This window comes from Gallinula chloropus (genome assembly GCF_964237585.1).
Source record: "Gallinula chloropus genome assembly, chromosome: 1".
NCBI lineage: Eukaryota > Metazoa > Chordata > Aves > Gruiformes > Rallidae > Gallinula > Gallinula chloropus.
The window spans coordinates 148,416,234-148,443,459 of record NC_140085.1 but is presented as its reverse complement, the minus strand read 5'-3'; the positions used below and the strand labels follow the sequence as shown (position 1 = coordinate 148,443,459).

General features: G+C 44.6%; 1 protein-coding gene across 1 annotated transcript; it reads left to right on the top strand.

Moving 5' to 3' along the window:
• Positions 1–2,998: 2,998 nt before the first annotated feature.
• Positions 2,999–11,873, top strand: CFAP97D2 (CFAP97 domain containing 2; the record flags this gene model as incomplete). Its single annotated transcript, XM_084280041.1, has 4 exons — positions 2,999–3,091; positions 6,995–7,075; positions 9,580–9,698; positions 11,585–11,873. 4 exons carry the CDS (start codon positions 2,999–3,001, stop codon positions 11,871–11,873), a joined length of 582 nt encoding a protein of 193 aa, XP_084136167.1.
• Between the last annotated feature and the right edge of the window lie 15,353 nt (positions 11,874–27,226).

Sequence of the window (27,226 nt, the reverse complement as noted above, 5' to 3'; positions counted from 1 at the left end):
TGGCTGTCACTTCATAAAATCATATCATCTACAGAATAAATGTTTCATAAATATCTGCTGTATCTTGTACAGGTAGGTAGTAGGTCTAGTCCTCCAGTTCATTGAGGATACTTCATGACTCTGTTTTGATCGAGCAGTGAATGCTACTCTAAAAATCATGGAATGGTTAGGGCTGGAAGGGACCTTAAAGGTCATCAAGTTCCAATGCCCCTGCCATGGGCAGGGGCAGTCCCCTGTTTTAGCTCTAAGCCCAGGTTGTGAAATTAGAGAGAAGTAGGACCGTCTGTTCCCATTTTGCAGCACCATCTCCTGACAGAAGGGTCCTGCTAAGGGAGGCTGACATTAAGAAAGCTGGTTTTGAAACTGTTGAGTTTTGCTTTCCTCACCCCAGAACAAAACAAAGCCTACCACACCACCACCAAAACTCCACCCAAACTGCAGTTCAGAATGAATGCAAGTGCAGTTCACCGGTTTTGAGGTGTAGAGAGGAAATATGTAACCGCAAAGGAAGTTTAAAGCCACTTCCTTTTGTCACAAACTTTAATTCAGAAGCAGCTGGGAAATTATTCTTGAGTATTTTCATTTCCTTGATGTCCCATGGTTCCACCAAGGGGAAGTTTTCCTTATATTTTAAGGGCTTCATGAAAATCAATGAAAAGATACTTTGATAAAGGCACCCTTCAGACCTGTCTGTAACAGACCATTACACAGGTAGCATTTAAAAGACCAAGGCCAAAATCTTGCCAAGCAAATGAGAGTCCAAACATTTCTACTTGTTCAAGAGCAAATTATAATTGTCTTGTGTGCAGTTAGGTTTTATATATATTTGAAGAAATGCCTTTCAGCTCTGTAGTCTTTTATTTTTCCTGACGTTCTTCACATCTTCCTGTCACATTAACAGGAAAATAATAAGAACCCAAGCAGCTGGAAAAACCTACTCTTCAATTTCTTCCACCATTTGTCTGAAAATATGGGTGTTTTCTTTGCAGCTCAAAATGAGTATGTATCAAGGTTTTAATTTGATATCTGCGCACTGGTGGCGAAGAGAGCCAATGGGATCCTGGGATGCATCAGGAAGAGTATGTCCAGCAGGTCGAAGGAAGTGATCCTCCCCCTCTACTCTGCGTTGGTCAGGCCCCACCTGGAGTACTGTGTCCAGTTCTGGGCTCCATGGTATAAAAAAGACAGGGATCTCCTGGAGAGAGTCCAGAGAAGGGCCACGAAGATGATTAGGGGCCTGGAACATCTCCCATATGAGGAAAGGCTGAGTAAGCTGGGTCTGTTCAGCCTGGAGAAAAGAAGGCTTAGGGGAGACCTAATTAGTGTTTATAAATATCTTAGACTTGGGACGCAGGGGGATTTGGCCAGCCCCTTTTCAGTGGTCTGTGGGGACAGGACTAGGGGCAATGGCTGTAAGCTGGAGCATAGGAAGTTCCGCACCAACATGCGGAAGAACTTTTTCACAGTGAGGGTGACGGAGCAGTGGAATAGGCTGCCCAGGGAGGTGGTTGAGTCTCCTTCTCTGGAGATATTCAAGTCTCGTCTGGATGCCTATCTGTGTAATGTGAGATAGGGAGCCTGCTTTGGCAGGGGGGTTGGACCCGATGATCTCTTGAGGTCCCTTCCAACCCCTAAGATTCTGTGATTCTGTGATTCTGTGATTCTGTTGCTTAAACACTGTTTCATGTCAACTGTAATAAAATCACAAACCCCTAAATCCAGCCGTACTTGGCTCCTGAAATGCAAAAGTGAATCAAGACACAGACTGAAGAGAGCACTGGCCCTGGTTCTGTGTTGGGTAGTTGTGTGATAGATGTGTTGCTCTTCTGTACCCACATGAGATGCTGGGTAAGAACAACCTTCACAAACATGCTTGTGCTAAAACGGAATAGAGCTGGTTTGTCCTTGTATGGACCCGTTCTGGTTAGGTAATTTTTGGTACTGTCATCCATAGGTTCCCTCATGAATTCCCAGCACTTTTACAATGTGTGTTATCCTACTTGTTTTAAATGACCTATGACAGGGGCAAGAAGTAATTCAAGTCATCTTCTTAAGAGCTACAGGTCTTACCAAGGAAACACATGAGCCAAAAGCAAAGCTCCAGGGTGCTCTGCACCATGAGGATGGAAACATCAAATGAACTGTCTGAGCTTAAGCCCAGCTTTGGAGGAATCCAAGCTGAGCTTGAATGAGTTTCTGGTTTTGAGTGGGCCTGAGAAGATATCATTGCCCATTGGTCTCCCTGCCAAAGTAGCCTGCAAAGAACAAAAGCCTAGGTGTCCCTGCAGGAGAATCAGTGGTCAGCTTGGTAAATAACTGGCTTTCACACAAGTGAGCTCTCTGTAACTCATAAGCATTCAGATGCCATGCAGATAAAGACAGGTGAAAAGGCTATTAAAACCCAGAACTACTTCTCTATGCACACACTGCTGTGGCTTTTGAAAAGCGCCTACCTATCGAGGAGAAACAAACTTTTCAAGAAGTTCTTGCAGCTCAAAAGATGACGCCTCCCACTGCGGGTTTTCTGGGGGCATTACAGAGGCACATCAATCAGTTCCAGGCTCAGCAAACACAGCCCATCCCACAGCCCTTTGCATGGTTATGGTAGCGTGCCAAGCATCATTAATAGCTTACACCGCTGTTTTTCCTGCGCCAGCAGGAGGCAAGTCGGGCTAGGGATGTAGAATCAGTAATCTATTTTATATATATCAATAACCCACTCTTTGGTATGCTTTGCTCTAAGATGCAGCCTTGTTTGTGATTCGTTTAATGTATTGTTTGAAGTGCTACCACCAGCTAGTCATTCTTTTTCTGAACAGCGATGCCATGACAACCCTCACGTGACCGGCTACAAACATACCACAACTCTCCAGAGCTTTGCTTTAGGGAAGGCTCAGACTGGTATTACTCACACTTTTGTTGTTTGGTTGTTTGGTTGTTGTTTTTTTTTTTTTTTAAAAAAAAAGCCCAGATTCAGCGATGTTTTATTATGTGCAAGATGCATCGAGCCTACCAGCCAGTTTTACCGTGTGGCAACAAATTCCTTCAGCTAAAATGGGATGAAGCAAAGTATGAAGAACACAAGAAAAGGGTAGGTACAACTGCTTGATAATGAGCAGAGGCCTTCATGAAAGAATAAGCTTACCCAAAAAGGCTACAGCAGCGCTCTACGCGTTCCTAATGCTGTTACAAAAGCTACTGATCAGCAGTAAGGTACAAGAGGTGTGTTTTAAGAATATCCAGCAGACCTAGGTATAGTTCTTGTGTCCATTTAGAGTTGTCATAATGATGTTCAGCAAATTTAGAAGTGAAAAAGATTCGGTCAGTCATCTCCTCCACATCAGTAATGATGCAGGATTGCTCCCTCTTGAAAATCTTTAAGTAGTGGGTACCACCAGTGATGATTCAACTGTATTGCTACCTTAGGAAGAGTGTATCACAATGTAATTAGCTTTAATATGAAGAAATAATTCTTCTTTATTTCCATATTGGGTCAGTTTCATTCACCATACAAAAATGTCTTCCTTTCTTCCTTCCTTCCATTGTTCCCATAATTTAACTTTCAGGTGGAAGACAGTTAAAGGTGAGGTAGAGAATTGAATTTTACATATTTTTCTAATGAAATTGACAGCATTGAAGTAAATAAATAAATTTCCTTCTCTGTGATTCAACCTCAAGAGGCTTACTATTGCATATAAGCAAGGCTCTTTTAAAACAGGGAACTAATATTAGTGTAGCTGAAACACTCTCAGCATCCACTGCGCGTACAGAACTCTCCTTTGTTCAGCATAAAGAGCACTTCATACACACACTAAGGCATTTGGAAGCCAAGAATAGAGGCTAGATATCATCATGACACACAGTGAAGGAATATATTTATAGAGAACAAAACATTTCCCATGACTTAACTGCTCTTGGGTGAAACGTGAGTGGTAATTTCTGAGCGCGGGCAAGAAGAGTAACTATCCCTATGGGAAAAGGATGGCTTAGAAGGTACAACATTTTGTTCCTTTTTAAAGGGTTCACACCCATCTCAAGTAGTGACTAACAAGGTCTCCAGTGACCAAAGAGCGGCCTTTTCATGTGCCTCAGTGTTGTCATGCTGGTGCACGCCTAAATTCCCATGGTAGTCGTCCGGAAATGTGACCATGCCAGCTGCTGGCATCCATTCAGCCTTGCTGCAGTGACAGCAGCGACCAGAGCAGCGGTACCTGCGGGCTGAGGCAGCCGAAGGCAGCGGGGAGACTCGGCAGCTCATCCTGCATGGCGCAGCCCACGCGTGGCACAGGCTTTCGCTCTGCTGAGAGAGATGGGGATTGCTCCCAGAAAATGCAAGGGACCCTGCTCCCTGAGTGAAGCTCACAATATCATTAAAAAAAAAAAAAAAGAAAGAAAAAGCACCAATAAAAGAGAGGAAAGGGGGGAAATAGGAAGCAAGGAAGAAAAGAGGTAACACGCCACTTCTCCCCCCCCCCCCAAAAAAGGTTTACTTCTTGGAGATGAGCACTAAAAAGATGGGAAACACAGAATCGCAGGGGTTGGAAGGGACCTCCAGAGATCATCAGGCCCAACCCCCCTGCCAAAGCAGGCTCCCTAGGACAGGTCACACAGGTCGGCATCCAGATGGGTCTTGAATATCTCCGGAGAAGGAGACTCCACAACCCCCCTGGGCAGCCTGTCCCAGGGCTCTGTCACCCTCACTGGGAAAAAGTTCTTCTGCATGTTGGTGCGGAACTTCCTGTGCTCCAACTTGAGGCCATTGACCCTTGTCCTGTCCCCACAAACCACTGAAAAGGGGCTGGCCATTTCCACCTGCATCCCATACTTAAGATACTTATAAACATTAATAAGGTCCCCCCTTAGTCTTTTCTCAAGGCTGAACAGTCCCAGCTCACTCAGCCTTTCCTCATAGGGGAGATGCTCCAGGCCCTTAATCATCTTCATAGCCCTCCTCTGGACTCTCTCCAGGAGATCCCTGTCTTTTTTATACCAGGGAGCCCAGAACTGGACACAATGCTCCAGGTGGGGCCTGAAAGGTTATGGGATAGGTTATAACTTTCTGCATGATGCAGAGGTGCCAGCAGTCTGAGTAACTCTGGTATTTTCCCAATAGAAGGAAGGAAGGAACAGAGAAAAACCCCACAGTTCCATCTCCTCTCTGCACAGTGCTGCATACAATGAAAAATTAAATAGTTCCAAAACCACTGTGGCTCTGTAGAGTGCCACAACAAAGATTAAGGTAAGCTTAAAAACTACCAGGTTTTACCTTTTATGGTTGTGCATATGAGGACAGAAGTGAAATTATAACACTTTCTGGGAAATGAATTCCACAGAAGAAAAGGTTTTTTCTAAGCATTAATTTTGTTCTTCCAGTTTGCAGATCTATACATTAAAATCAAAGTTTGCATCAACATCCCAGTTTATTCTTCCCACCGGTGATTTCTACTAGCTGCTACAATAGCAACCTTCTTTTACAAATTGCATGTCTTCTTAAAGTTATTTTTAAAAGAACGAAACAGCCTGCTGATTTAAAGCACCTGAAGAGGCAGAGGAGAGAGAAGCCACAGAAGCCAAAACCACCGAAACCCTCAGGGATTTACAAAATTTAGTTCTGCTATCCAGTAAAAATCAACTACTTAACATGATGCAATCTAGAAAGGATTAAAATGAGCACTCCCATCTCCACCTGAAATCAGCTGGAATTGAAAGGAGTCAGCCCCTTCTAAGATCCCACCTCTTCAGAGATGACAGCCACAAAAAAGCAGCTGAATGCTTTCACAAGAAGCCAAGCAGTTAGGGCAACCACAAGGCTGGCTGGGGAGTATCAGAGCTACATGGAGGTCACAGAACCACAGACTGGTTTGGGTTGGAAGGGACCTCAAAGCCCATCTAGTTCCAACCCCCTGCCATGGGCAGGGACACCCTCCACTAGCCCAGGTCGCTCAAAGCCCCATCCAACCTGGCCTGGAACACTGGCAGGGAGGGGGCAGCCACAGCTTCTCTGGGCAGCCTGTGCCAGGGCCTCACCGCCTTCACAGGGAAGAATTTCTTCCTAATGTCTAGTCTAATGCTGTCCTCCTTCAGTTTAAAGCCATTAACCCTTGTCCTGTCACTCCATGAGTCTGTAAACAGTCCCTTTCCAGCTTTCCTGTAGGCCCCTTCAGGTACCGGCCTCCCAATATATAAGGCACTATAAGGTCTCCCCAGAGCCTTCTCTTCTCCAGACTGAACAAGCCCAACTCTCAGCCTGACTTCACAGGAGAGGTGCTCTGAGGGACAGTGGTCTCCCCTCTAAATCCACTCCCCATTACATTACCAGCTTTTCTTCCACAGGATTTATTCAGTCCAAGACAGCTGACAGGTTATTCTGCTTCCTCATATATTGCACGGCGGTTTAGGTCAGGATGGAGATAAATATTATTATGCAACTCAACTACCTACTCCATTAAAATAGTTATATCCGGAATTTGCTTTTGATGATCATTCTAAAGAGCTAATAAGAGGAGGTGCAGGAATACTTTCAACATTAAGAAGTCCTTTTCCAGTACTGCTTCCCTCTTTCAGGCAGCATCCTAAATGTGCTTCCCTTTAGAAGACCTGGCACAGCTTAGGAGTACCTAGGGCTATCTGAGACTAGCCTTTTTATTTCTCCTTTTTATAGCCCAATGAAAACCACCTGTATTCTCTGCAGTCTTTCCTGCATCATAATAGCATTGCCACTGTTACACACTGTATGTAATTTTATATTTTTCCAGCATAAAGAGCACTTTGCATCTCCAGCAGGCTTTAGAAGAACTGCCTTTAACATTTTCATTTCCCACTACTCTTCTTCTGGGCAAGTCTGGCTTTGCTGATACAATGAATAATATGTTTAACAGTGTTATTGCTGGCTAACAAAACAGAACAGGAGAATGAAAAGATTTCCTGGAATGATGTGCAAGGGTATTTCCAACAACAACAACAAAAATGGATAAACATTTAATTTCTGTTGCAGATCCAGGCAGCAAAACCACTAGTGGACACAAGTGCCCCTGCAGTATACAACCACCTCCACCTGAAGCTAGGGAAGCTGAAGGTATAGTATCGGCTACCTCAGTGAGCACTAGCATGCTGACCTTCACCTCTCCTTTCAAAGAAAACAACGAGACTACCAGATGGTCACAATTTCAGGGTCTTGTCTTCCCCCCCTTCCCCCTCGGTGCAGCGATTGTTGCGACAGGACTATCAGGATGCATGAACAGCACATTCCCAGCAACATTAAATAACTCATCTTTATGATTACCGATGAAATCAGAGTGCTTCAGACTTAAACAAGTGCTAAAGCATTCACATTGCCTCCTAGAAGGTACTTCTGCACAGCCGTGAAAGAAAAGGTCACAAATAACAGGAATAGCACAACCGAGATACACGGGGAGCAATGAACTGAATAATAGGATGTTAACATATTCACAGCACGAGAAACAACAATGGGTAGCCTTGACTGGCAGTTATCCTTCAAATTCTTACTGCTCCCAAGAGACAGATTTTTATTAAAAGATGAGAGTGGAAAATAAGTTGTTACCTAATTAACGCCGCTCGCTAAAAGGAAACAACAACAATTTAAAAAAAACCCAAGCATGAGAACAGTACAAAATACGTGCTGCTAAACCCTGTTAAAGACTTCATTTCCAACACAATGCCCCCACCCCCAAGGCAATGCCAGCGTAGCCCATGTAAGGACTTCAGAATTAATTTCCTTAAAACTGTTTATCATCTCACTGTGTGACATAATAATCCCCAGGCACCTTAAAATCATTTCACTTGCAAAACAATTCATTTCTCCTCCATGCATAAAATCATATTCTATATTAGGATATGGAGTCAATTGCTGCTCTTAATTTTTTCCTATTACTGTAAAAGTAATACTGATAAAGTTCCTTTGAAAATGAAACATTCCATAACACCCCCCCAGGTTAACAAAAAACCCCCCAGCAAACCCAACCCAACCAACAGGAACACAGTATTTTAAGGCACATTCCTTTGAACTAAACATCCTGATACCTGGGAGCAAGACTGTGGTCCTAGTCTCTTTCTCAGTCTCCTCCTTTGCAAAATGCTATGGAAGGAAAAGAAAGCAAAAAGCCAAAAGCAAAAAAAAAAAATTCTCTAATGTTGTGTCCTTCTAGTGACCAGGTCTTCTTTACAATCATTCTCCTCAGGTTTATCCAGAGCTTGCTGGGATTACTTAATGAACCTGGCTTAGGTACTTTATACTACAGTGTGACCAGAATCTGACCCGCTTTGGTTATAAACCCCAGCAAATGAGGCAGATGGGCTAGAGTCCCTCCAGTAACTTGCTACTCTAACATTGGCCACCCAAAACTATTAGAGCTGGATGAGCAGGATTGCGCATTTGTTTTATACGGGACGTGCAATGTCTTTGGAGTGCCTAGAATCAAAGATGGAAAAATTAAAAAAGAGGGGTGGTAGGAGGAGAAAAGTGAATTAGTATGCTCAAAACAAGACTATTTCTTTAGTCATTCTGTTCTGAGAGGCTTTTGGGAACGAGATGTTGAAGTCCAGCTATGAAAAGTGTGCTTTCCGGGCTTTCCTCCACCCAGCCTCTCTCCCTTTACCTCCAACTCAGCCCTCTGGCAAAGGCATTCTTGGGTATCAAATGACCTTGAAAATAAGTTTTTCTCTTCACGTCTGCCCTGTTCCTTCCCAATCCCCACAAACACACTTGTCACATGGGTTGGTGTTCTTCGAAAAACATGATGGTAACATCTATTATAAATTAGACAGTGCCCCGAGATGTCCACTGGGGCATCCCTCCTCCACTGCACTCCTTAAATTTTCACCCCACTTTTGACACAGTTAACTTCAGAGACTGAGCTTATTAATATCTTCAATTCTAAAATCAAGCTTGAAGAGGCTTAAAATCATGATAATGATGAACTGTACTAGCTTACACTGCCTCATACATCTCTCTCTCCACTTGTTCGTTACACCCAGTTGTTGCTTCTCTTCTTACACTAGTTTGCAACCCTTCCAGGACAAAGATGGTCTGCAACTGGACCTAATCCAAATCTCACTGGAGTCAATGGAAAAATTACCATTTGATCCAAAGCCCACCCATGGTAATGGAAAGACTCCCATTGACTTCAGAGGAGCCTGGATGAGTCCCTGTATTTGTACAGGGTTCATCAGAACAATCTTAGATTCTGGCAAGAAATCTATGAGAGATATGAGAGTGATGATCCTGGAAAATAAATTAACAAATATTTATAGAAATTCTGCTCACAACAATGAAATGCATTTGTTAATCATGCAGGCTGCTGCTGTGGTTGCAGGGGAGCATTTCAGGGTCAAAACCACAGCATTGCAAAGGGGTTTCTCTCGCTGCATCACCATTGAAATGGTGAAACAGGCTTCTCGCAACAGTAGCACAGAGCTTTGCCTGATCAGAGTCTGTCACACTCTGGGTGGAGAAGGGGACAGCAATTGTGAACACCCTGCTAGGTACCCATGATAAGTCACTGCTGCTTGCTCTGGCCCTGTGAAAACAAAAACATTTCTTTATCCCTTCTGTATGCAAAGTTGGAGGAAGACCGACGTTCCGCCATCGAAAGAGACAACCGCTTGCTGCTGAAGAAGATGTCCTGCATCATGAGAACAAAGGGGCGAATCGATAACAAAAATGACTATAAGGCCAAAAGGTAACATCAGCAGCACTATTTCTATGTAGTTATCAAGTTACCTTCCCAGGGACAAACATAGCTAAGGATAAACTGCTCTGTGAGGACACGTATTTTAAAAGGCAGCCTAAGGTATAATCAACACTTCAGAAGGCCGTTTGCTTGCCCTGTCACATGAAATCCAGTGCTGGGTCATTTTCCTCCTACCCTCTGTTGAAGATTTGCTTTAAATTAGGTTTTCAGTTTAATAACTGAGGGAATGAAAAAGAAAAAAAAAAAAGAGGAAGAACATTGCCCTACTTTAAGGAAATAAACGAAGCAAACCTATTATGTCTCAGCAAAGCTGTTGTTCCTACTGAGTGAGTCATTGCTGCTGACTTTGCCAGTTGTTCCTACAGACACCACCGGAAAGAGGGAGATCCAAAGCTTAGAGATGAAATAAAACCAGAGGAAAAAATAGAATTAAAATGAAAAAGTGGAGCAGGAAGCAGGCAGAAGTGAAAAGATAATTCATTGCTCAAAGGAGACCAAGCAAAAATATGCCTTGGGTTTTTATCACTAGTGAGAATCACCTTACATATTTTTAATTCAGGAGGAAATTCACACCCGAAGTAGGGCACAACAAACCAGCCATCATCATGGACAGGCTTTTGAAGTGAAGGGTTTGTGTAACTCAGGTGGCGGTTGTTGCCTCCTGTGATTCATTTACAGACAAACCACTTCATGGCAGACTGACTGCTCATCAGGTCCTAAACTGTCTTCAGACAGCAAAATGCAACTCAGGTGCAAGTGACCCAGGTGGAACTCACTGCATGTCACTGTCAGGAATATCCTGACATTCTCACAACTCCTTGGGAAGACAGAAATTATCTGAACCAGTGTTGGTCATGTCCACAACATGCAAATCCACTTCATTGCACTTCTGGCTTGTCAGTAGTGAATAATGCCCATCTGAGTGCAGGCATCACTGAGCATCAGTGAGCTCTGCTGCCAAGCGTGTGATTTCACAAGATAGGGAAGGAGCAGAGCATCCTCACGCTTTTCATTCCATCTCTCACTTCCTGCTTCAAGTGGCAAACTCTTGTTGTTTTCTTTGGATCAACACTGGTTTTCATCAAACCTCTCCATTAGCTAATTAAACTTGAGACAGCAGCAGAAAACTATCCCAACAAAACCAAACAAACCTGGATAGTTTTTCTGCCACTTCCTGTGAAGTGATGAGTTCCAGGGCTGATGCAAGGGGTGGAGAAGACCACACAGCTGGGAGCAGTGAAGAGATGAGCAGGGACAGAGAAAGAGCAAGTCCTTCCTTTCTTCCTTTTTTGGTGGTAGGAGACTGCTAGGAGATCAGCTCAGCTGCCTGGGAAATTACAGGCTAAGAAATGACAAATAGTTTCCAAGGCGTTTAAGGCAGTTATGCTTATCGCCGCTATCTTCATGCCACCCAACTCAGTCCATCAGGTTCGTACACAAAATAAACACATAAACCAAAGTAGCTGAAATTGATTCTTAAGCACCTCAGACACCAGCCATGCCCTCACCTGCAGTACTGCACTACTGCAATTCCAAGACAGCAGGATTGATATTAATCCAAGATAAATCCAAGATTAATTCAAATCTAGCATTTTTTCCCCTTCTAACATGCACCAAACTACCATAGAGGCAGGGTTGTGTTTGGGAAATACTCAACAAAGACAATCCTCTTAAGGAGGACAAAAGGATTGGGTAGCAAGGGCTGGTTAATGTAGATCAAGGAGGACCAAGTCCCTGTAGGAGCGGTATGAAACCTTACGCAAATTTTCCCCTGACACAAGCTCGACAGACATTTCTCATTCTGGGTTCTCAGGTGTGGGGACATGAACAAGCATGAAGAGGTCTGATTCTGCTTATGTGATTTCCCTCCCTAGTTTAAATGGAGAAAAACGAAGGCAGGAGCTGCGGAGAGTGAAGCAGGAGAACCGCGCCATCCTGGATAGGATTGCAAAGTCCCAGCCTCAGTATCGAGTTCAGCGGTGGCAGGAGGATTGGCAACGAGCTGAGGAATACATGGCCAGCATTGCGAGATATCCTCGTGGGTGGTGCAAAGCACAGAGCCCAAAGGTAGCCCTTGAGCCGCCCTCCTTTCCTTCCCGGTTATCTCGAGGCTGGGACTGCCCGCAGAGCGCTCCGCGCTGCGCCTGTGCACGGGGGGATTAACGGCCCACGGCAGCCAGCCGCGCAATGAGCAGCCTCTGCTCTGTACGGCCCAGAGCGCTCTTCAGGCTTCGTGAGGTGATTTGCAAGCGCGGGGGTTTCTGCAGTCAGCCTGTCCGCCACGGGGAGATGGCACTCTCAGAAGGAAATGTTAAAATAATGATTAAAAAAAAAAGGAGGAACGTCTTACTGGTTCCCCCAGAGAAACAGCCAAGGACTGCAGCAACGTTTAGGGTGACCAAGTGGGTACATGCATTGAGGGCTCCAAACCCTACACTGGCCATTCTGCACAAAGAAACCAGCTTCAAATTTTCATTTGTAACAGAGGTAAAGAAAACAACTACCAAACAGCTGTATGAGGGATTAGCGGGCTTTCCCAGAGAAGGAAGTGACTGTCTTGAACCTTTCCACATCCAAAGTCCCTGGCTTGGAGCCCCCTAACTCACAAACTCCCAACTTCCATCCCAAGCCAGAGGAAGATGCGGTACTGCCCACCAGGCATCAGTTCTGCCTTTACCCATCCTCCCTATCTCCTTGGACTGCTAGGCCTCTATGGTCAATGTGTCTTGGTTTGGGAGGTATGTCTTCTGTCATGCAAGTCTGATTCAACATAGATGGGTGCTGCTCAGCCCCTGTATTCGCTACCTTACCCATTACCTCTACCCTGGGGCCATCGGAATAACTCTTTTGGAAGCCTGTAGATCCTGAACATACATAACAAGATTTTCAAAGGTGTAGGTCATCCAATCTTTCCCAGTCTTTGGAGGACAGTAAGTAGTATTTCTTTTATCTCAGAACTGTCCTTTTGCCAAGTCTTCGCTCCCAGTTCTGATTCCAGAGGATTTGCTCAGGAGTGCCAAATATCTCAAAAGAAAAATTGATAAAAATTGTTTCATTGTAAACAAGAAACAACCTCTCACCAACTTCTGTCCAGAGACCATTCTTGAATTTAGCTGTGTCCAAAGAAGGGCAACCAGGCTGGTGAAGGGGCTGGAGAGCAAACCTTACAAGTTGCAGCTGAGGGAGCTGAGGATGTTTAGCCTGGAGAAGAGGAGGCTGAGGGGAGACCTTATCACCACCTACAATTACCTGAAAGGAGGTTGTAGAGAGGTGGGCGATGGTCTCTTCAGCCAGGTGACAGGAGACAGGACAAGGGGAAATGGCACAGAGCTGTGCCAGGGCAGGGTCAGATTAGACATTATGAAAAAATTCTTCACCGAAATAGTTGTCGGGCACTGGAACAGGCTGCTGAGGGAGGTGGCTGAGTCACCGACCCTGGATGTATTTAAAAGATGGGTAGATGAGGTGCTCAGGGATATGGTTTAGTAGAGGACAGGAATGGTTGGACTCAATGATCTCAATGGTCTTTTCCAACCTTGTGATTCTGTGATTTTAACTGAAGATTTCCGAAACTATTCAGTCTGAGGCAGGAAGCAAGTATAGAAAGCTTCAACCCAGACAGCTAAGAACTTGACAAAGAAATAAGCAACTGAGAGAGAAGTTTCTACAATGGAAAATACTGGGCATCTTTATTCACTGTGGAAGTATCATTACAAACCAAATAATTATGTATAAACCAGTAAGGTTGTAAAACCAGGTGATCCATAATTAGAAAGTACCAAAATCATGTCTGTAAGGTATTTTTCAGGTATTTATATGTTCATCAAATTTTGATTTTGGCAGATCTATCGAAATGCATATACTAATTCTCACAGAGAGAACTAACCACTTCCTGCAGCCTTCCCCACACCAGTAGTTAGGTCTGTGCTCTGTAACTAAGAGCTACTAGAACACCTGTAAGAAGCACTCACTAGAAAACCCCTTCTTCCAGTCTCCAGATTCCAGGCAGTGACAGGTTATTTGTTTTACATACATTTATATTGCCTCCTCTCTTTTCTGGCAGGAAGAGCGATTTAACAAGAAAAAACCTAAACAAGACAGAAACAGAGAAAAGCAACTGAAGGAAGGTGTGAAGAGTAAGAGGAAGGAAAAAGAAAGCTAACATGTCGACCACGGAATGGGAAAGAACAACTAGAACAAGCCAGAGTTCCAGAAATAGCATTATTCCAGTAGTCTTCTGTGGAAGCAGTTTAGGAAGTAGCAAAGGGTTCTTACTCCTTCTTGGATAACTATGGCATTGGGAAATTTTGCTTCTGGTTTGCCCTTTATTTTGGAAGTCACTCCTTTGCTGGCACAGTGGACCAGCAGAACCCAATGGGCTGCGAGCCCATTTTGTTGTTGTGACCCCATGCCTCAGCATACTTTTGATTTCTGTAGTTTAAGTTAAAATACCACTCCTCCTATGCAGGTGCTAGCTTCCAACATTGGAAAAGACTGGACTTTGTAACCTTTTCAACTACGCAGCTAAACACAGCAAGAACTGCCAGCAGAGCTCCAGAACGAGCTGCGGTGCCTGGAGAATCAGGTGGAAGGACACCAATGGAACAGAATACTATGGGTTTAAGTAGTCTGTAAGAGTGTGGGTATTAAAGATGCTGTGTCTTCAGTAGAGCAAAAAAAAAGCATGAAGCAAAATGGCATAAAAGCCATTTCCCTTATAATTGCCAACAAAACTCCTCTGGGGTTGTAGCAGCCAGCAAAGGAGCCCAACTGGGAAAAGGACTGCAAGCAAGCAACTGTAGCGTCATTGATCTGATTAAGATTTGGGATTTTTTCCCATGTGATGATTCTCATCTCAGTATCCAAGGTCTCCCCAGTAAGGACCCGGTTGGCCAACAGTAAATACTTCAGAGTGAGGGTTTTGGAAAAGTCTTCAGAGGCTCTTCTGAAGCCTCTGAGCCACTTGCCACAGATGAGGGAGAGCGCTTGGTGCATCAATACCCTCCCACCACTGCAAAACTTCCTTCTTTACTCATGATTTTATGCAATTTTTGTGTCAGTCACAGTAATTGCATTCACAGAGCAAAAATACTGAAAATACATGAAATTCGTTTCTAGTTTCCCTTTTAATGGGATTTAGCAGCACGAAACAAGAAGAAATGGCACCACGTGACCCATCGCCGCTCTGCATGTCATAATCTCCCTCTCTTTTAGAGCCTCATTGATCTACAGTTCAGGGGACAGACACTTCTCTTCCCAAACACATATTCAGTATTCCTCATTTTTTAATTACACTGCTTCAAAAGAAAATGTGTATTAAAACCACAAGCTGATCTTAGTGTAGCCAAGTGAGCTAGTATCAGATCTCTCAGAAGAGGTATCAGTTGAAACCAAGCATCAGGCTAATATCAGCTTGTTGTGGTTTAACCCAGCAGGCAGCTAAAACAACCACACAGCCAGTTGCTCATACCCAACCCCCTCCAGTGGGATGGGGGAGAGAATTGGAAAAAAAAAATTAAAAAGTGAATCTTGTGGGTTGAGATAAGGACAGTTTAATTGTACAGGAAAGGGAGAGAATAACAATAGAATATACAAAACTAGTGATGCACACAATTGCTCACCACCCACAGACCACTGATGCCCAGCTAGTTCCCAAGCTGTGGTCCTGCCCCAGGCCAGCTTCCCCCAGGTTATATACTGAGCATGATGTCATATGCTATGGAATATCCCTCTGGCCAGTTTGGGTCAGCTGTCCAAGCCGTGTCTCCTCCCAGCTTCTTGTGCACCCTTGGTCTACTCATTGGCGGAGGAGTATGGGAAGCTGAAAAGTCCTTGACTACTTGGCAACAACCAAAACATCAGTGTGTAATCAGCACGGCTCTCATCCTAAATCTGAATTGTAGAACTGCACCAGCTGCTAGGAAGAAAATTAACTCTATCCCAGCCAAAACCAGGACATAGATCTTGCAAGTAAAATTTCATCCGCAATCATTCCAGCGCCTGCCAACTTCCCGAGCGGACACCCCAGCATTAACTATTTACTTCCTGACACTCAAAAATGCTGACATTTTATCTTTTCTCAGTTGCAATATGGATCAGTAAGCAATATTTGAAGTGCTACTGATGAAAACATTTTCTGGAGCACAGAAACTCTAAAATACAAGACTAAGTCTTTATAGTACTAAAGTGAGAGTAGAAATAACAGCCACCGTAAGCACCCACCCTCTGGCACTGCAGTGACTCTGCCATACACCTGAAAATTCCTGGCTTAAAAAAATCCACAGCTTCCCAGGACAGGATCCCAAACCCACTACTCTAAAGAGAAAAGCTTCACCCTACCTAAGAGCCTGGGTCAAGAAGGAAAAGAGGATTCTTGTTCGCCCAAAGCAATAGGGGCACTGGCAGTATGTCCTGGAGTGCACTGTGTATGCCCAGACCCAATGTAGAGCTGCTGACCCCCACGCAGTGGCCAGCCACAGGGCTCCACGGCTGGATGGAGGTCATCTCATCTCAAGCCACCATCCCTGATGGTGCCAGGACAGACAAACGCATCCTTTGTTGTGGACCTCTGTTACAGCAATCACATCAGGTGAACATGTGCCAACTGCTCCCTCCAGGAAGTAGCTCGTTTCTAAAAGAAGGGTTATGCACCCTTTCAACAAGTACCAAGAAGATGGTCATTTAATGAGCCAAAACTTTCTCACTATCAGAAGGAAGATGCCAGCTTGGCTTTAATAGAAATTCTAATTTTTAATTAAAATGTCCCACACACTTATGGCTGAAGTCAAACGTCCTTGAAGCTCCCTGCTAGTTCCTGATTGGATCACCAGGGCACTCTGTAAATGGCCAGCTATCCTTAAGAAGGTCTATCATTGAGCCAGACAAAATTCTTGTTTCTTTTTTTTCCTCAGAAGCTTCAGATTGGTCTGATAATAGCCTAAAACACCTGACTGAAGGCCACTTGCCTTATAATTAAGTGGAAATGTTACTGTCTTCAAAAGCCTGGCCTCTCTTTGCTACTGAGACACTGCTACGATCACAAGTTAAATAGGTGAAAGAAAGGAGAAATAAAGGACTGCTACAAAAAAGAGTGTTAAGAGTGTTAATCTGAGGGTCAAACTCTGCTTCCATTTTCACTATCCTAAATCCAAACTAGCAGCTTTATCTTTCCTGCAATTGCTGAGGATATAAAAGCCTTACAGTAAGAAACCACAACAAAAGAAAACCCATGATGAAGTTTTAAAGATGACTGGGCTGAGCTTAACCTACCAGCTCACTGGCACGGAATAGAAGAGGCCACTCCCCACCTTTTCTCCTTGCACCCCTCTTCCATTCCCTTTGCATTACACCAGTGCTTGTGCTCTTTAAACCCTGAGCAAGATCAGCTCCAGGATAAAGGTCACAAAGGCAGGCTTTTTTAAGGAGAATAGTTTTCCAGTGGGTAAATAAATTGAATCAGTTTATTCAAGATTAATTAAAGATGAAGACCATAGCTAATCTAGGGAAGAAGTAAGCCACATGTTCCTCTGGTAAAGTGGAAAAACGGTTACTCACGGCCTAGTGGTATTTAACAGCAAAATAGCTCTCCTAAGGGTCAACAGAATCACACAAAACCCAGCAAAATGGTCACAACTCAATAATCTGTGTTGGTTACTATGGAAAAATTATGAATATAGACACAATCAGGGTTTGTTCAAGTTAGGAATGACTAATCTAGTAATCACCACCACCCCACCCCCATTTTAACTGGACAAACACCAAGTATGAGTGTATTCATTTTATTATTTCTGTGTATTTACCACAATAAAAAGAAATATTATTTGAATATTCCTGATTTTATTTTTCCACATAGAGTTTTTTATGATTTCAGGAGAAAACTCTTCACCTGGATTTCCAGGCCCTGAGTTTAAGCATGAACAATGAGTTGAAACCATATTGCCTGCAGTCTAAATAAATAAATAAACAAATAACCCAGGCCTTCAAAAAATATTGCACCAGTATTGTTGCATTAAAGGTTGTGAAACTGAAATCTGAATTGAAAATCTTTTTATTTGCTGCATAAATCTTTTTATTGTAGCTGCAGAACATGCAGGGTTGATGTTTTTGAGTTTTACTGTGCTCTCACAAAGTTAAGAAAAACTAAGAAACCTACTTTAGAAAGGCTTTCAGTTGATGCCCCAGCAGGAAATGAAAATAAAAAATAAATAAATAAGCACAAAAGTTGTGACAAAACTTTGCACCTTCCCACCACTCATGCTTGACTCTCCTCACTAACTTCACTGAAGTCAGCTGAAGTGCTCCGTGTTTTAAGTGTGTTTCTAAAATACAAGGTATGGGTTATTCAGAAGAAAAGTAGTATATGTATTAACACACCTAATTTGTATGTGTTTAATCACTATATCAGCACAAAAGAAGTGCAAAGAAAGCAGCAGCATTGTGCAGCAACAACTGAAGGTTACCAGGACAGAGCACAGGGAGCTGACCTGTTTAAATTGGTGTTTTTACACTGCTGATTTGTCCTTTCAGTATTAAAATGCTTTCATCCATTCTCACACCCTACAGAGGAGGACAGTAACGCTACCTCCACCACAGATATGATGAATTCTGGCATAAGGGCCACTGTAACATTAGCCAGAGGGTCACATTTGCACCTGGCTCCAAGCTCGCCATTCATACATACTTCTTAAAGATCAGTTTACATTTCAGGACAGGCTGACTGGATTGCCCAGCAAGGTAGCTCAAGTATAAGAAGAATCTGAACCCTACTCTTAAACACAGTATAAATGCAACTGTCCCCAGACACTTCTGCAAGTTCAGGCACATTTAAGTCTGCACACAGATAACCACAGAGTTCGAGGTCCAGGTTCGCAAGTCAGTGAGAGGTTGGGGCTCAAAATACCCTGTGTGGATGTCACTTCCTTGCCAACATGAGGTCCAGTTATTCTTCTGCTTTTCTACAGATGAAAAGTGAGAATCTGAACAAACATATGACCCACAATGTGTGGAAGCACTACGGTTTGTTGGGTTACAGGAAGACACTGCGCAATTCGTCATCCTGAAGCGCTGCTGCAGCTCTCCGATTCACAGGCTGACTTCTACTGGCACCCTGCCAACAGGTGTCTATCAAACCACACATTGGGGAAGACACAGGGCATCAGGAGAAAGAACATCCCCAGGGTAGGAAAGAAGGAGCCTGGAGGAAGGAAGGTGTGGGTATGGGGGTTGCTGTGCTACTGTGTCAGAGGGGCAGGTAATGAAAAATACCCAATGCCTGCTCTTGTTCCAGCCCTCATGGGTCGTTTCTAGCTGGAGCAGCCAAAGAAAAGTTAAATGAGGAAGGAAAGCTGGAATGGAACATCCTGGTCACCTCCACATCCGGCACCATCCTGTTTCCTTATGAGCCAAATATAAACGAGATTTATTTCACCGTGGCATTTTCTTTTGAATCAGCAGATTCTTTATTGTTTAATTAAAGTAAATCTTGCCAAAGGTGTAGGGAAAAAAATACAAGCTCAAGAACCAGGGTAATGATTACCACCATTATTCCTGTATGGAGAAGTGATAGCAATTCACCTAGCTTAAAAGAAAGAACAAAAAGGAGGTAATATTACCCAAACCATAGGGAGGCAATAATTTTCTCATAAATATCTATTTAAATAATGCTGCAATCTTTCTTCAACCTACAGAAGCTTGACATTTACATACATTGTTAAAGAAATAGAAATAGATTTTTCTTCAGTAAAACCAGAGATGCAACCTGTCCAGTGAATCACTTTTCTGTGGTGTTTTCTTGTAACATCTTTTTGAGACCTTTTGAAAATCTGATGAAAGGAAACCAGAGAGAGAGAGAGGAAAGACTTTTCACTCTTTCTTACCCATTTCTTTGATGCTCAGAAAATTAATTTTACATTCTGCATCAAGCAGCAAATTTGAGTCTCGCTTCAATTTTAAAACTTGTGGCTTTCTTCATGAATTAAATATGGCACCTAGTAGGACAATCACTACAGCAAGGCAAGGAATTTCAGTTCCAATAATACATTGATTAAACTCTGCCCTCGAGAGCTTCAGTCTTCAGCATGACAAAGGTTGCTTTGATTCTCTCACATCTGCATTATCTCTGTCTTAGGGTTTAAGTGCGGCGCTGTGATTCGGCAGGCATGTGGAATCGTGCCTGTCATATATAATCTATACACACAGGCACAAATTAAAGCCCATTGAGCTGGATTCCCTGGTGCCTCGCCGGAGCTCAGCTGGCATAGCCGCACTGAAAATTGGTCCCATTATCAGGAGACAGACAATCACTTCTCGCCTCTGCCTTCCCCACCCCCTCCAGTTGTCCTTCATGGGGTCGCTGGCTGCGTGGTTTGTGCTCTGCCGGTGCTTTGTTGCGGGGACCCGGGCCTTTGAATGGCTTGGCTCAGGCTGCCAGAAGCAGAAGCCTTTGCAGAACAGCCTGGTGTTGACAATTGGTTTAATTTGGCCTCCCCGTCCCTGCCAGGCTTCCACACAACAGAAGCCTGCAAAGCAACCTTGGCTGAGCTTTTTTAACAGTCTACATGGGACAAGCTTCATTTCACTTCTAGACCCCTCAGCTTGGAGCTTAGCACAAATTAAAGCACATGCTGCGAGGTTGCAGTGCAAGGAAGTGCAGTCTCAACAAAGCACAGCTTGCATCTTCCTGAGGACAAAGAACCTTGAACTCTGGGCCAGCTGCTGGGGACCTCTACACAGCAAAAGGGGTGCGGCGCCAGCTTGGGCGCACATAAACACCTGTGAAAACCCACCACAAAAGACAAGCAAAGAGGGTCTAAACCATCAGGAAATACTGGTTACCCACTAGTCAGGGTTCCTGCAGCTTTTCTACTTCATGTCTTTTGCAGCAGATCAGCCTCCTTTTTGCTGTGCATGTTCATACCACCCTGAAAGCAAGTTTCTTGCAGGAAGCTCAGATCACTTCATCTATGCCACTGTTTTAACCTGAGTTAGCTGGCTTCAGCTAGCTGCTCTGAGTTAAAGCTTATACTTCTTAAGTGTTTCTCAGGACTTTTAGCCTAGAGAAGGCTGAGGGGGGAACCTGTCAATGTTTACAAATACCTGAGGGGTGGGTGTCAGGAGGATGGGGTCAGTCTTTTTTCAGTGGTGCCCAGTGATGGGACAAGGAGCAATGGGCATAAACTTGAATATAGGAAGTTCCACCTAAATATGAGGAGGAACTTCTTCACTGTGAGGAGGGCAGAGCCCTGGCACAGGCTGCCCAGAGAGGTTGTGTGGAGTCTCCATGTAGACATTAAAAACCCACCTGGATGCTGTCCTGTGCAGCCTGCTCTAGGTGATCTTGCTTTAGCAGTCAGGTTGGGCCAGATCAGATGGTCTCCAGAGGTCCCTTCCAACCCCTACCCTCCTGTAATTCTGTGATACATCCTATGTCACACTTCTTGAACATACTAGCACGCATTAGCTAAAGCATTTCAACATCACAGCTACATCCTAGGCTAGACAAAACATGACTGGTAGATTAAACAAGATGAGGAGATACACAGGTTGGCAGACGCACAATAAGGATACAGACCACCCGAGTGGTTCAGATTCACCCTCGGTGCAGATACACAGGGAGGCAGCTTCCTGTCCATCAGATTGTGTTAGAACATCATCTGAAGTGAGCCTCACCTCAACTGTGAAAAAGCAAAGCAGTATTTGCAAACCCTTGTCAGCACCAGCTAGAAGAAGTATAAGACATAGGTGAAATTATAATGCTAGTCATGAAAACCTGGGAAAGTTCACAAATCTTCAGATATGGGTTAAAAAATAAAGAAAAAAGAAAAAAAAAGAAAAAAGGAGAAAAAAAGAGAAAAGATTCATACCACTTCTGCTGGAAAACATCAGACAAACAAAATTCCAGCGAGTGGGTGCAAGTGCACAGAGCCAGTCTGGACTTGAATCAAGACTGATTTCAAGTATGCTAGATCTGAATGTTTCACACAGCTCCTTTCAGGCTTTGATTTTGTGAGCTGGAGAGGAGAGCCCATTTCCTCTGTGCTGAGTGCAGCTAATAACAGCTGTAAAATGGTGCTGGCTGCCTGACAGGGTGTAATACTTAAATCCTCTGACCTTTCTGAGAAGAGGACCAGGGTTGGCATGGATGCACACTTGCACATTTTTTCCATCATATAAGATACTTTTCTGCTGCAACTAATTGTTACACTGTACACACAATTTTATTTTGATGTTTCTCATGTCTCAGAATGATGAACACCTTTTGCTACTGAGCTTGTAAATCTCTACCCTCTTTTAAAATCTTGCCTGTAACTGACCCTTCTTACAAGAAGGGTATTATTTTGCCTGCCATGTTACCTCCAACACCAGAGGCAGAGCTTACAGTTTGAAATATTTAGTCTGCATGTTCTGTGCAGTGAACTGGACACATGGCCTACATGCCAAACCCACCTCGATTTTGGGGGGGGAAAAATATCATCTCACATTTTGAAGTTTAAATCTGTGCTTAAATAAAGTACCCTGTTTTGAAAGGCACACAGTGTTTGCAGACAAAAAGCAAGCAAAAAAAACCCCTGAACTCTCTTTTTTTGGCTGTCAAATCAAATTTGAATTAAGATGGTTGCCTCCATTTTAAAAACATTGTTCATCTGACCACACTTGTAATGACAGGCAGCTTAAGTCACGAAAATCAAAGGGTAGGCTAATTATATTGGGTTAAAACATGCAGAGGACTTGACTTTACAGCCCTTCATACACAGAGCTCCCCCACCTGCAGGAGCTGGGCATTACATGGAGATTCGAGACATTCCTGGCTCTTCCAGTTCTGGAAGAGCTTGGTTTTGTCGTGGTTTCACCCGGCTGAGGGCCAAGATCCACGCAGCTGCCTGCTCCTTTAAGGAAAAGAGCAGATTAAAGGGAAAGGGGGGGGGGATGAGAAGTAAGGGAAGGGAAAAGGAAGAGAAAGGGGCAAATAACCCCAAGATCAAGGAATTAAGAGGCCCGTGGGTTGGGATAAGGATAGTTTACTAAGATAACAGAAAGATACAATGTAACAATACTAACAGGACTTCAAAGCAAAATATATGAAGCTGTTGATACACAATGCAGTTTCTCACCAAACCACACAACTCAGGCCGTGCCAACCAGAGCTGTCCCAGAACCCGACCGTCCCCCAGAACCGCACGTCCCCGAGCCGCCCCAGGCCTTCCTCCCGTCAGCCCCCAATATCCTGGGCAGGACGTAACTGGCGTGGAATACTCTCTTTGGTCAGCTCGGTCACCTGTCCTGGCTTCGCCCCTCCTTTCTCATGAAGAGCTGAGAAAGTCCTTGACTGTCTGACAGCAACTAGAAACATCAGGGTGTTATCAGCAGTACTCCCATTTTACTCTCAAACACAGCATTCATCTGCTGTTACAAATGAAATTAACTCCATCCTGACCAAAACCAGGACATTATCCACCCCTTATTCCATACCATTTACGTCATGACCAAATCCAACCATATCTTGTTTCAGACACACATATATGTGTGCACACATGTATACGCACACATGTGCATACAGGTATTATTCCCTTAGTCCATTCCTCTGAGTTTGTTGAGTGAATGAACATTTAGTCCATGATGCTTTTCAGGCTTCATTCTTCGTAACAGTCTCTCATGGTGTCAGTATGCGCCATTGGATCGTTGCATTTCGGGCTCTCGGCTGATACAGCTGACATGGTCCATGTTCCTAGTCTGTGAATCAAAGATGTTCATTTTCAAAGGGAAGGAGGAAAAAGTTCTTGGAACACCAGGTCTTGGTCCCGTCCTCGTGGCACTCTTCCTTCATTGACTTGTATGACTCCGGCTGTAACTCCATTGGTACAACATACAACAACATACAGCAATAATAGCAATAATGAATGTACAGAGCAATTATTATAATACAATTTCTACCTTATTAATTATATTGGCCAGTCTCACCTAAAATCAAATCCCTCTGGGGTACACATCGAACTTCTCCATCCTTCTGCATTACCCACCAAGTGCAACCAGGTCCTTGAGCAAAAGCAATCCCAGACATGGGTTTACCTTTGCCTGAAGCAGGGATGACCCAAACTGTCTTCCCTAATATACTCTTCATATGCACCACTGGGACTCTGTCTCCTTCCACAGTACGTGGAAATTTTGACTCGGCAGGACCAGGTCGATTGGTGGATCCTCTAGAGTTAACTAACCACGTGGCTTTGGCTAAATGTGTATCCCAATGTTTGAATGTTCCACCACCCATTGCTTTCAGGGTAGTCTTTAAGAGTCCATTATATCGTTCAATTTTCCCAGAGGCTGGTGCATGATAAGGAATGTGGTACACCCACTCAATGCCATGCTCTTTTGCCCAGGTGTCTATGAGAGCATTTCGGAAATGAGTCCCGTTGTCTGACTCGATTCTTTCTGGGGTGCCGTGTCGCCATAGGACTTGCCTTTCCAGACCCAGGATTGTATTCCGGGCAGTGGCATGTGGTACAGGATATGTTTCTAGCCAGCCGGTGGTTGCCTCCACCATCGTAAGCACATAACGCTTGCCATGGCGGGTGCGTGGGAGGGTGATGTAGTCAATCTGCCAGGCCTCCATACCAAAGTGGCTTCAAGCGCTTCGCTTGCTTGATTGCGGCACACGTCTCACACTCATGGATAACTTGTGCAATAGCATCCATGGTTAAGTCCACCCCTCGATCTCGAGCCCATCTATATGTTGCATCTCTCCCTTGATGACCTGAGGAATCATGAGCCCATCGAGCTAGGAATAATTCACCCTTATGTTGCCAGTCTAGATCGACCTGAGCCACTTTAATTCTAGCAGCCTTATCTACCTGATGGTTGTTTTGATGCTCCTCCATGGCCCGACTCTTAGGCACATGGGCATCAACATGACGTACCTTTACAACAAGTTTCTCTAACCGGGCAGCAATATCTTGCCATAAGTCAGCAGCCCATATGGGTTTGCCTCTACGCTGCCAGTTGTTCTTTTTCCACTGCTGCAACCAACCCCACAGGGCATTGGCTACCATCCATGAATCAGTATACAGGTAGAGCATTGGCCATTTTTCTCTCTCAGCAATGTCCAGGGCTAACTGTATGGCTTTCACCTCAGCGAACTGGCTTGATTCACCTTTTCCTTCAGCGGCTTCTGCTACTCGTCTTGTAGGACTCCATACAGCAGCTTTCCATCTTCGATGCTTTCCCACAAGGCGACAGGAGCCATCAGTGAACAGAGCATATTGCTTCTCATTCTCTGGCAGTTTGTTGTAAGGTGGGGCTTCTTCAGCCCGTGTCACCTCCTCATCCTCTGGTGACATCCCAAAATCTTTGCCTTCAGGCCAGTCTGTGATCACTTCCACGATTCCTGGGCGATTAGGGTTTCCTATTCGAGCCCGCTGAGTAATTAGTGCAACCCACTTGCTCCACGTAGCATCAGTGGCATGATGTGTAGAAGGGACTTTCCCTTTGAACATCCAGCCCAGCACTGGCAGTCGGGGTGCCAGGAGGAGCTGGGCTTCAGTTCCAATCACTTCTGAAGCGGCTCGAACCCCTTCATAGGCGGCCAGTATTTCCTTTTCTGTTGGAGTATAATTGGCCTCAGAGCCTTTGTAGGCCCGACTCCAAAACCCCAGCGGTCGACCTCGAGTCTCTCCTTGTGCTTTCTGCCAGAGACTCCAGGTAGGTCCATTCTCCCCGGCCGCAGTGTAAAGCACATTTTTAATGTCTGTCCCTGTCCGGACAGGCCCAAGGGCCACTGCATGGACTATCTCGCGTTTGATCTGCTCAAAGGCTTGTTGTTGCTCAGGGCCCCATTGGAAATCATTCTTCTTCCGAGTTACGTGGTAAAGTGGGCTCACAATGAGACTGTAGTTTGGGACATGCATTCGCCAAAAACCTATAACACCTAAGAAAGCTTGTGTTTCCTTTTTGTTGCTTGGTGGAGACATAGCTGCTATTTTATTGATAATGTCCATTGGGATCTGACGACGCCCATCCTGCCATTTTATTCCTAAAAACTGGATTTCTTGCGTAGGCCCCTTGACTTTACTCTGTTTTATAGCAAAACCAGCTTCTAAAAGGATTTGAATTATCCTTTTTCCTTTCTCAAATACTTCCTCTGCTGTATTGCCCCATACAATGATGTCATCAATATACTGCAGGTGTTCTGGGGCTTCACCCTTTTCCAGTGTAGTCTGGATTAGTCCATGGCAGATGGTGGGGCTGTGTTTCCACCCCTGGGGCAGACGATTCCATGTGTATTGGATGCCCCTCCAGGTGAAAGCAAACTGTGGCCTGCACTCTGGCACCAGTGGTATTGAGAAGAAAGCATTTGCAATGTCAATTGTAGCATACCACTTAGCTGCCTTTGACTCCAGTTCATACTGCAGTTCCAGCATGTCCGGTACAGCAGCACTCATACCTGGAGTGACTTCATTTAGGCCACGATAGTCCACTGTCAGCCTCCACTCTCCATCAGACTTCCGAACTGGCCATATGGGACTGTTAAAGGGTGAGCGGGTTCGGCTGATCACTCCTTGACTCTCCAGTTGACGAATCAGCTTATGGATGGGGATCAGGGAATCCCGGTTAGTACGGTATTGTCTTCTGTGCACTGTCGTTGTAGCAATTGGCACTTGCTGTTCTTCGACTTTCAACAACCCCACAACAGAAGGATTGTCAGAGAGTCCAGGCAATGCACGCAATTGTTCAGTTTCTTCTGTCTCCAAAGCAGCTATTCCAAAAGCCCATCGGTACCCTTTTGGGTCTTTAAAATACCCTCTACGGAGGTAATCTATACCCAAAATGCATGGAGCTTCTGGGCCAGTCACAATTGGGTGTTTCTCCCAGTCCTTCCCAGTTAAGCTCACTTCAGCCTCTAACACAGTCAATTGTTGGGATCCCCCTGTCACTCCAAAAATGCTGACAGGTTCTGTCCCAACATGATTCGATGGCATTATCGTACACTGGGCACCAGTATCCACCAGAGCCTTGTACTCTTGTGGGTCTGACGTGCCAGGCCATCGGATCCACACAGTCCAATAAACACGGTTATCCCTCTCCTCCACCTGGCTGGAGGCAGGGCACCTCTATTGTTGCTGACTGTGTTGACTGTTCACTGGTGCAGCGTTCTTCCTGGCAGAATCGCGTTGTGCGATCCTTTTACCTTGCAGCTCATTTACTCGTGCTTGAAGGGCTGAGGTGGGCTGCATACCCCACTTCATCATGTCCTCACCATGGTCACGCAGGTAAAACCACAGCGTCTCTCGCGGTGTGTACCTACTGTATCCTCCCTTCTGGGATGATGGACGCTTTCTCCCAATAGCTGCAACATGGCTGCATACGGGTTGGGAGATGGACACATTTTCGTCAAGTCGCTTGACCAATTTCTCTACTGCTGCGATCACAGAGAGAGAAACATTGTCCTGATATCTCCGAAGGTGGCCGGACACCTCAGATACGGTTGGTGGATATGTATCACTCCAGTCCATTGTTGCCAATGAATT